General features: G+C 47.7%; 1 protein-coding gene across 1 annotated transcript in view; it reads right to left on the bottom strand.

Moving 5' to 3' along the window:
* Window positions 1-444: 444 nt before the first annotated feature.
* The window catches only part of kdm7ab (lysine (K)-specific demethylase 7Ab), a gene marked incomplete at both ends in the record, with an annotated part of 30,980 nt that continues 21,040 nt past the window's right edge, over window positions 445-10,384 (bottom strand). The window contains 13 exons of the mRNA XM_080544737.1: window positions 445-533; window positions 670-958; window positions 1,490-1,557; window positions 1,669-1,817; window positions 3,255-3,433; window positions 3,527-3,621; window positions 3,915-4,057; window positions 4,619-4,743; window positions 5,257-5,508; window positions 7,016-7,102; window positions 7,380-7,471; window positions 7,613-7,719; window positions 8,196-8,283. Of these exons, the coding sequence (XP_080400863.1) occupies window positions 445-533; window positions 670-958; window positions 1,490-1,557; window positions 1,669-1,817; window positions 3,255-3,433; window positions 3,527-3,621; window positions 3,915-4,057; window positions 4,619-4,743; window positions 5,257-5,508; window positions 7,016-7,102; window positions 7,380-7,471; window positions 7,613-7,719; window positions 8,196-8,283 (1,763 nt within the window). The remainder of the gene's footprint in view (window positions 534-669; window positions 959-1,489; window positions 1,558-1,668; window positions 1,818-3,254; window positions 3,434-3,526; window positions 3,622-3,914; window positions 4,058-4,618; window positions 4,744-5,256; window positions 5,509-7,015; window positions 7,103-7,379; window positions 7,472-7,612; window positions 7,720-8,195; window positions 8,284-10,384) is intronic.

The raw sequence follows: 10,384 nt of genomic DNA, 5'->3' as shown, positions 1-10,384 counted from the left end.
TGTGGCTTAGATGCCAATGTTGTGGTATCAATTCAGAAACCTTACTGGATTCCCACTGCCATGCCTCTTTGGATGATCCGGGTCACTAATGCTCATTGCTTTTGTTTGCAGTGCTTCAGTGCTGATAATCGACCCAAAGCTCTTTTAGTGACGGTAACACATTCGATCCTAAGTCACTGCTGTGGATCCATGCAGCTGATCTTTTTTTCTTTTTTTTTTTTACCTCACTTTGGGAGACTGTGTGCACATGCTTATGTAAATCCATCACCCTGTCACCAGTCACCATATACTTAGCATCCGGGTTAAGTTTTTGAAGGTCAGTCCATCCAATGCATAATTCATGTAGTGTCAATGCCATAATAGACACATCCTCAGCTCTGGAGGCTGGGGATGAGATGTCCCTGCTCAAAGTCTGGACAGGAGACATCAGGGTCTTGAGCGCTGCTATACAAAGAAACGGTTCTGCCTGTTCATCTTGAGGATCTTCCCCAGTCTCTGCTTGGCCGTGGCCATACCTTTCTTGGGGCGTTTCCCTGAGAAGAAAAAACAACAACAAGAACAACACAAATCAAAACGGAGAACAGAACAATCATATTAAGCCAATTGTCTTTTCCCCCCTCTTTTTTACCAAAACGTCAATTAAACAAGACAAAAAAGCAGGAATCTAACCTTTCGTAGCTTGGTTGCTGATGGGAGGGGGGTTGGAGGCAGGCCTCTTGGAGGGGTGCAGGGGGGGTGACAGGGAGGTCTCACAGTACTGGTAGTCGTCCCCTGGGCTGATGTCGTTGCGGTGGGGGCTCGAGGGCCCCAGGGACAGACCCGGGTCCCCCCAGGCCTCGCTGCTGTTACTGCCGCTGCCGCTGCTCTGACTGTCCATGAAGTTCTTGTTCTCCTGGATCCGCTGACTGAGCTCAGCACGGCACTCCTTACGCACGTGCTTCTGTGCCCGGCACTCGTCCTGAGGGGAGAGGAGACATCTTCTTTAAATTGGGTGTCGGTACACTCTTTGCAGATATCTCGTAACTTGTTACCAGGACTTGCTGATAATCAAGTCATTTTCCCCCCCCAAAAAATATGGTGAATGATTCTGATATACAGTACTCAAGTTGTAAAAGAAAATCAGGGGGGGATGGTGGATTTTATCATAAGGGGGCAATTTTTGCATCCTGACAGTGTCAGTGACTTCAGTGTCAGTGACTTGGTAAAAATGTCATTGCATGTGTGCGTGCCCCCCCCTCGCCCACAGTATTTTACTCAATATGCGCAAAAATAAATAAATGTTGAAATCGCAGTAATACCACGTTCATTGATAAAACGACATAAGGGATGGAAAGGGGGGATGGCAGTTTTAGAAGGGGGATGATTTTGACCGTTTTTATTTCAGGGGGGGCCATCCCCCCTCATCCGACCTCATCTTGAGTACTGGATATACTGTACTATAGTTTCAGGGCCGTGGGCCACCCACACACTTACTACACTGACTTATTACCTGATGGCTCATTGTAGAGTTGCTGTCAGAGTCTCGACTCTCCTCCCCTGATGCAGGCTCTCTCCCATCTACAGGACAGTCAGGGAAACAGTTTAATTTCAGACATTTACACACGTGACACATAAGGACTAGGTTAACAGAAGGACTAGGTTAACAGAAGGACTAGGACTAGAACAAACCACAGTCAGGTGAGCGGTGGGCCGGGTTAGACCACCAGGGCTCCTGGGAGGTGGTGCCCTCCTCTGGTCGTTGGGGGTACAGCAGGCCTGCCATGGACAACATGCCCTCGATAGCCTCTTCTTCTGTGGTTGGCAAGGCGGGGCCTTCTCTGCAAGGGGAAAAAATGCGGAAAAACGATCAAATCACAACACTCTCCGCGTAATCTTCTGTCCATGAAAGTCCATATCTCCATATGACGTTATTAATGAATTAATTACGTTCTCTTTCAGTCGACTCGGTTTGACCCCTCGTTACGGGACGGCGTTCTCCGCGTTCCTATTCGCTGAAGCACTTTGCAATCACACCTGGTACAGGCCAGGAGCGTTTGTTTTCATCTGTGGCCAAACGCCATAAACCTGCCGTTCCTGACCGCTGGAGCTGGGTGAGGGTTGGTGGGGTATGTGGCCTCGACCCCCAGCAGGTGTCTGTTGAACGTGGCATTTGGGGCGTTTTTTTCCCTGTTTTTCCCAACGTCAGGGTCGAACCCGGTTGACTGAATGAGAACTAGAGGTTATGGTGATAACCCAGGTTCTCTGAACGAGACGAGGGAGACCCCTTACCGATATGTCCCTCTTCCACAGCTCGCAGAGAGAAGGTTCGCAGAAAGACGGGGAGTGTGTTTGGGAGTGCTTGTATGCACTCTGCACTGGTTGGGGCTACCGTGTAACAAACCCCCCCCCCCCCCCCCCCCCCCGGCCTGTACCAGGCATGATTGAAACTTTAGCAAATGGGAGCAATGCCGTCCCAATGAGGAGGGGTCCCCCCTCCTCTCCTTCAGAGAACCTGTTATTGGCTAACCGTAACCTCTAGTTCAGGGGTCGGCAATTAAGTTTGGCCTTGGGCCACATTTTTTATGAGCCACTAGATGGCGGGCCAGAACATAATTAAAGGCTAATTTAAGTAATTGATTGTTAAAAAATGTGACACGTTCTCATGCTTTGACTTTTCTTTCGAAAAATGTACACATCGCTAGTCAACTAACACAGCTTGTTTTGTGAGCCTGCTAACAATGTAAAGTAGTGTTATAGTTATCTAGATAGCAGTCCAATCCATTGTGTTGTTGCAGTATTTTGGCGTGACTAGCGAGTTTGTGTTGTGATTCTCAACAACGTTGAAACGTAGTTTCACCCTTTTCCATATTTTTTTATAATAAATGTGTGGACTGACTAACTTATTCAAATTATTATTTAACATACTTTTATTCTGATAATGATTCCCCCCTCCTCCCAGACAAGGTCACATTATTATTGGATTGGTTGTTTGCATGCTGGGTGAAGTTAGCTAAACATTTAACCTGCTAGCTAGCAAGAGAAACATAATGTCACTCTCCAAAGGTCTAAAGAGGAAAGAAAGTTGACGGTGTAAACAGGGCATTTAAAGAGGAATGGACAGCGAACTACGCGTTCATCAATGCAAAGCCGTTGTGAGAGACTCACATTTTCCGTGCTCACAATGAATGTTCCCTTTCACCTATATGTGAGTCGTCCTTTTCGTCAATGAATGCGATAAAGACGCACGAGAGGAATCGATTGACGCATAAAAATACCTTTTGAGTGGTTTGTAGGGGTGGTCAAGGGCCTGGCTGGTCTGGTAGAGCTCTGTCACACAGTCTGGGATTCGCTCTGTCCTCCTATCCTTCTCGTCCTCCTGTCGTTCCTCCTCCTCCTCCTCCTCCTCCTCCTCCTCTCCCCAGCTCCCTGAATCTCCCCCCGAGGAGTCCTTTGTCTGCAGAGTCACACAGGTGCATCAGCCACTCGCTCTGAGAGCAGCAGTGAAGGAGAGACTGTACCCAGGGAGGCTGCGGGGGTTAGTAGTTACCTGTGTAGTGCAACGCTCCTCCGACTCTGAGTCGGAAATGTCTGAGTACTCCGGCGCTCCTTTCCCGAGTTCGCAATTCACGCTTTTGTAGAACTCTGTAGAGGAATAAGAGGAGAAACAGGAATCAAATCAGATGCTAAATTCGTAGAAATAATAAGTGAAACACTTTCTTAACAGAAAACAAATAAACTAAGGCCACATCGTTTTGTATTGTAGGTTGTGATGTAATGCTGGTTTGGTATTAAATAATTTTGGTTTTGATATAACAATAAATCCATTTACCAGTCTGTGAATAATGCACTGATACAGAAACAAAGGACAACAATACTAGATCACAGGAAATCCAAACCCATGGTTGGCTGCAGATTGTTTGACTAGTGAGCCTCACCGTTGAGGGGGCTAGGTTTCTCCTCTGTCTGGGGGGGTCTGAGCTGCTCCTGGATGTTCAGACTGTCCTCCGTCTTCACTATGACCAGGTCCCTCTGCTGGTCACTAGGCCCCTCCCCCTTTGTCACCTGGACAGTCTTCACCCTGGAGTGATCACGCTCAGCTCTGTGAGTGAACACACACACACACACACACACACACACACACACACACACACAAACAGTAAGAATGAGGGGAAAACACACACAAAGACAAACACAAACACAAAGAAAAAAAATCAAACATTGAATTTGATACTGACAACAACATTGTACTCCGGTTATTATTAACGGTTGCATGATGCAACTGGTAAGCCTAAACATGTAACAATTGCACATTACAGGTGGTTGAGTTGTAACATGTAAAAAAAAAAAAGAAAAAAAAAAAGGCATGATGCAAGCACTCTGTTGCAACATGTAACCACTTTAACACTAGAAGCCCCAGGCCCCTATTACTAACCAGAGTACCCAGAGTGATGTCTGCAGAGTGGAGACCTCCATTTGTTGACGGTAGTTAAACAGTGTAATGACTGAATCACATCAATTAGGTCACACACAGCTTGGGGCAAAGTGAGTCAGGGAGGCAGGTGTGTGTGTGTGTGTATACGTGTCTGTGTGTGTACATGTCTTTGTGTACATGTCTGTGTGTACATGTCCTCCGGCTCACCTGATGATCCTGCCATTACACATGACCAGCCGCAGGTTGTTATCCAGGCTCTTCTCCACGGCTGCAGCTGAGGCTGTGGACGCCATGTTGAACTTCCCCTTCACCGTGGAGCTGAACGGGACGTGCTGGGAAACAGATTAATATCCATGTTTATAATGAACGCCAGCACTCGAGTTGAGGGGGGATGAGGGGGGATGGCATCCCCCCTGAAATAAAAATGGTCAAAATCATCCCCCTTCTAAAACTGCCATCCACCCTTTCCATCCGTTATGTCATTTTATCAATGAACGTGGTATTACTGCTATTTCAACATTTAGTTTTGCGCATATTGAGTAAAATACTGTGGGCGAGGGAGGGGGCACGCACACATGCAATGACATTTTTACCAAGTCACTGACACTGAAGTCACTGACGCTGTGGGGATGGAAAAACTGTCCCCATATGATAAAATCCACCATCCCCCCTGATTTTCTTCTACAACTTAAGTACTGATGAAAGCATCGTTAATATAATAATCAACACCTTACACCACCTAGACTTCTAGCTATAGGTGCACAACTCCAGCCACAGTGTTTAGCAGTTTTTTCTGTGTGTCTCTGTGTGTGTGTGTGTGTGTGTGTGTGTGTGTGCGCCCTCACCTCCTCAAAGCGCCCCACCTCCAGCCTCTTGAGAACATCCCGAGTGTGCAGCTCCAGGATGTCCAGGTTGGACGGGGCCTTGGGGGCATGATGGTGGTGGTGGTGGTGGTGATGGTGGTGGTGATGGTGGTCCCGTAGCCGCCTGGCTGTCCTCCGAGCATGGCTCCCTTTGTCCAGGGTGGACCGTGTCAGCGGGGACCCTCCACCGCCCTGAGGTTTCATTGGCTTGCCACCTATACTGCTCTGCTCCTCCTGTAGTAAAGACCAGAAGGTAGTCGGGTACAGAACCACAACCATTCAGCTCTGGAGAACATTCGAATAAAGTAAAAACTCTGGAGAACATTCGAATAAAGTAAAAACTCTGGAGAACATTCGAATAAAGTAAACAGTCAACTAACCTTCCAATAATATGAATTAACATGTATAAAGCACTTTTCATTCTACAAGAATAATCTCAAAGCGCCTCAAACAAAAGATAGAATTGAAAATCAAAGTCTAGCAGGAAGGGTAAACAGTCGACATGTTGTACATGTGAATAATAATAACAATAATACTACTACTACTACTACTAATAATAATAATAATAATAGATAATAATTATTAGATTAAAATAGATTTTATTTAAAAGCCTCTTTCTCTCAAGAACTCTGTATAGGAAAAAAAAAGAAAAGAAAGAAAGAAGAGAAACAGGACAATAAACAACCCCCCCCCCCCCCCCCAAAAAAAAAGATAGTGTTAGTCAGGACCCATGCCATGCTGTACGAAGGCGAGTCTAAACAGAACATCAGCGCCTTGAGTCTGTATTGATGTATTGAGAGTATCAGAGCATCGGATGGCTGGTGGAAAGGTGTTCCACAGCTTGGGTGCAGCAGCAGTAAAGGCACGATCGCCAAGTGTGTGTCGCCTAGTGCTGGGTATGACGAGGAGATCAGCATTGGAGGATCGGCGACCACGTGCAGGGGTGTAGGGGTGGAGTAGGTCAGTTAGCTAGGCAGGAGCCAGGCCATGGACTGCCTTAAAGGTGAGGAGGAGGATCGTGAAGGAGATTCTATTTATGGGGAGCCAGTGAAGTTGTTAGAGGGTGGGGGTGATGTGCTCCCAGGGTTTAGTGCGGGTGAGGATCCTCACAGCTGAGTTTTGAACATATTGTAGCCGGATCAGGGCCTTGCTGTGAGACACTAGAAGCTTCCATCAGAGATTGTGTATAGTAAAATACACATATAACAAACACTCCCTTGACTTACTATTTGTTTTGTGAGAAAGATGGCACTAGTCCCACATGGGGATATATTTATGACCAATTACCACACAGTTATGCTCGATTAGCATTACTGACAGTTGTCGTTCCGAGGTTCGTGTCGCTAGGATGGCGTCGTTTTCCTCGTGCTGTTTCCCTAGCCAGGTGTATATAAGACAAGAGCAGGAGGCTAGGAAGGCTAGGACAGAGGCCAAAGTGTATTTTTAAGCCATTACAACAACTTTTAACAACACGTTTCTACACACTTCAGTGATATAAAAAAAAAAAAAGGAGGAAAAACTGCTAATCCATCTTTGGTCGTGTCAAACAGCGTTTGGTCTCCTTATTGAAAATAAGCGGCCAAAGAGGCGTCGCCAAAGACGGCGGCGGAATGAACCAGGTTCCTTTAAAGAGGATCTGCTTCTATCCTCCTTAATGTTATCACATAACAGTCAGACAAAATCTCTCTCCCTCTCCTTCTCCCCTTCCCTCTCCCCTCCCCTCTCCTACATTGGGTCTTACCTCCAGATAGCGTATTTCCTTAGTGAGTTCTTTAATGAGATGGTTGGGTCTGATATGGTCTGGGACCTCACTGGCTGGCTCTGTGACCTGAGAAGAGAGAGCGCAAGGGGGGGGACAATGAGGGGCTTGTCCTGCAGAGGGGGGGGCTACAATTTCCCTGCCTGGTCTCACCACACCGCCGGATACAACCTGCCACGTGCTGACCTTTACATCGCAACCCCCAGCAGGAAGGTTTAACATTAGAATGGAGATAATGGAACTGAAAACCCGCATTCTGGAGAGTCCGATGATTCACAGACAAAAGAAGCTGATTTCCCATCTAGGATTCGAGTTGGTTTTGTTGAGGCTACAGTGGCGTCCTTACCTCTCGCTTCAGCCAGTTCCTCAGTGCTGTAATCAGAGCTTTGACTCCATCCACCAGGTAGGCTGGGGGCTGACAGCTATCCTCTCGCGACTCTGAGAGAAACAGAGACGAGACGAGAAGGATGGGTCAAACGGGGCGGTAAGGGAGGAAAACCCTGAGAGGATAAGACACTAGAATAAAAGAGGCACTAAAAACAAAGCAAACCCTTCTTCTTTGAGTTTTATTTCGCTCACCTTTTAGAGTCTCCAGGTGATTCTTGGCCACATACCAGCAGATGGCTTCAAAGTAGGGGAACTTGAAGAGATCCGGAGTCTTCAGCCGTCGCTCCATCTCATAACACCTTATGTACCAGGACGTAACACACGTTATTCAAGAGCAGAGACACAGAGAGAGAGCTGTGTATTCAGCTGTTTTAATGGTCAGCATGGAAAGCTATTCATCAGTTACAGGTGACAAGCAGGATGCAGTACTGTACAGTCAGCACTCGAGTTGAGGGGGGATGGCATCCCCCCTAAAATTAAAAACAGTCAAAATCATCCCCATTCTAAAACTGCCATCCCCCTTTCCATCCCTTATGTCATTTCATCAATGAACGTGGTATTACTGCTATTTCAACATTTAGTTTTGCGCATATTGAGTAAAATACTGTGGGCGAGGGGAGGGGCACGCACACATACAATGACATTTTTACCAAGTCACTGACACTGAAGTCACTGACGCTGTGGGGATGCAGAAATTGTCCCCATATGATAAAATCCACCATCCCCCCTGATTTTCTTTTACAACAAGTACAGCAGTTCTCCGGGGGGTGCTCACCTGAGTTGCATGCCTATGTTGAGGTTGTGGAGGAAGTTCCCCCCGAACGCCATGCAATCCTGAGAGGTGAGAACAGCGTGGATCCATCCTGGGAGAAGGACAAAGAGGACAGAACAGCTGAGCCCCAGATGTGAAGCAGGAGGCAAGCTGAGCAGCTGAGCTGACGAACGCAAAACACGACGACACGAGAGAACACAGCGACGTCGCTGTATCGGCGTATCACCGACGACTCTCTCTCCCGTTACTCAGATACATCGTTGTCACACAACAAAACAAAACATCGGGTCACATCTGAAAAACTTGGTTTTCCAGGTCAGTTCTCTTGACTTTGACTTTGACGCACCATCTATCCACGTGGCACCGGTGCCTCCACACAGGCGTGACGCTGAGGGCCCTAAACATAATGGACGCCCTGTCATGGAGGGTTGCCTATGGTGATGTGGCCTCACCAGACCAGTGCTGCAGAGCCCCGCTCAAGTCATTATATGGTTGGCTAGCACCGGATGGGCTCCACGCTTATCCCCATACAGTCTCCTACACATGGAATGTAAACATAGAATGATTCTACACATATCATTATTTCCAATTCCATGCTAATTCCATACATACCAGCCACCCAACAACACAATGGTCCTCTATACCAGTGGGGGTCTCATGGCTACCAGTGGTTAACCATCTCGAACACTGTAATTATGTTACAGCTTGAGGCCTGGTAGTATAGTTCGTGCAATAAGAAGGCGGTGTTTTTGGGTTAAACCCGAATGGTGTGGAAATGTGGAAAAACCTATGTCTTGTCTTCCTGCTGAGAAGTGTCTAAGATTAGCATTCGTCTGCTGGATAAGTGGACCGAAACGGAGTCCGCTGATATTGTACAGCATCAGCAATTCGGCAGCAACATATTCCACGTTTCCCTGGGGAAGATGGTGAAACACCCACCGCTTGCTGTTATTGGCAAGCACCCTGGAAAAGTCCATTTGGAAATGAGCTTCGCCAAAAACCTATTTGTGAGTACCATACCATACCCTTCGAGGGACTAATTGACTGTGTCTTGTCACGATCACCCGTTAGTCAGGAGCCGGAATGTACAGAATGGTCGCTGGGTCCCTGTGTGTCTTCTCCCGGAGGTCTGCGGGGGGGCGGACCGAGACCCTGGTGGAGCTACATGACCCAATATGGACCTGGAAGGCCCGGCAGGGAACCACAGAGAATCTCACGCTGCCCCCCCCCCCCCTCTCTCTCTCTCGCTCTCTCTCAGGACTGCTAGCATCATCAGCTCTGCAGCTCTGAGAGCCTTGCTTCACACCCCCGGCAACCATCAACTGAGGTAAAGAAGCTCTCATGGGAAGCTTTACGATTTTCCCTCAAGTGGAAAAACTGTTTGAAATGGGAATGAACTCTATTGTAGCTTGTGAAATGGTATAAACGATAATCGAATATATCTGCCGGTTTCACCGTGTTGTTTATTCATTTCGGCTGTTGCTACAACCTAGTTCACTTGTGTTGTAAAACTTTAACGGGGTAGTGGTGTGGGTAGTGGTGGGGGTGGGGGGGTAGTGGTGGCCTAGTGGATAGTGAGTTGGACCTGGTGATCATGAGTTGAAATCCCATCTGGGAACAACCACCACTAGACTGCCTTTGAGTAAGCCACTTGGCCCTAAGTTACTCCAGGGAGACTCTCACTCCTGTAAGTCGCTTTTGGATAAAACCATCTGCTAAATGGTCCAAAATGTAGAAGACACAGATCATGGGGAAGGTCCGTGAACTTTGTGGAAAAAAATAGCATGGGGTGGAGGAAGGTGTCCTGTGGAGCCGGTTGTCCAGGGTGACAGCGGGGGTTCCCCTCAGGCCTGACTGGGCCCAACGGAGAATACACAAATCACACACAGACCCTTCCTGTGAGCCTCCATCAAAGGCAAGGCTTGCTCAGCGCTAAGTGGAAACGCAGCCTTACGGGTCTTTATGGCCCTTGTCCTCTCTGGAAGCTTCTAGAAGCCTGTGTGTCTGCTGCAGCAGAGCTTTAGAAGCACAATACATGAGTTATGCTGCAGTAGCGGCTGTGGCGCAGGAGGTAGAGCTGCCATGTTGGCCACATGTCGAGGTGTCCTTGGGCAAGACACTGAACCCCAAAATTGCTCCCAGTGAGCGGGCCGGCGCCTTGCATGGTAACTTGCCGACATTGGTGGATGAAT

The sequence above is a fragment of the Nansenia antarctica genome, assembly GCF_963989245.1.
Source record: "Nansenia antarctica genome assembly, chromosome: 14".
Taxonomy (NCBI): Eukaryota; Metazoa; Chordata; class Actinopteri; order Argentiniformes; family Microstomatidae; genus Nansenia; species Nansenia antarctica.
The sequence above is the reverse complement of the archived record's forward strand: the minus strand, read 5'-3'. Positions and strand labels throughout refer to the sequence as shown.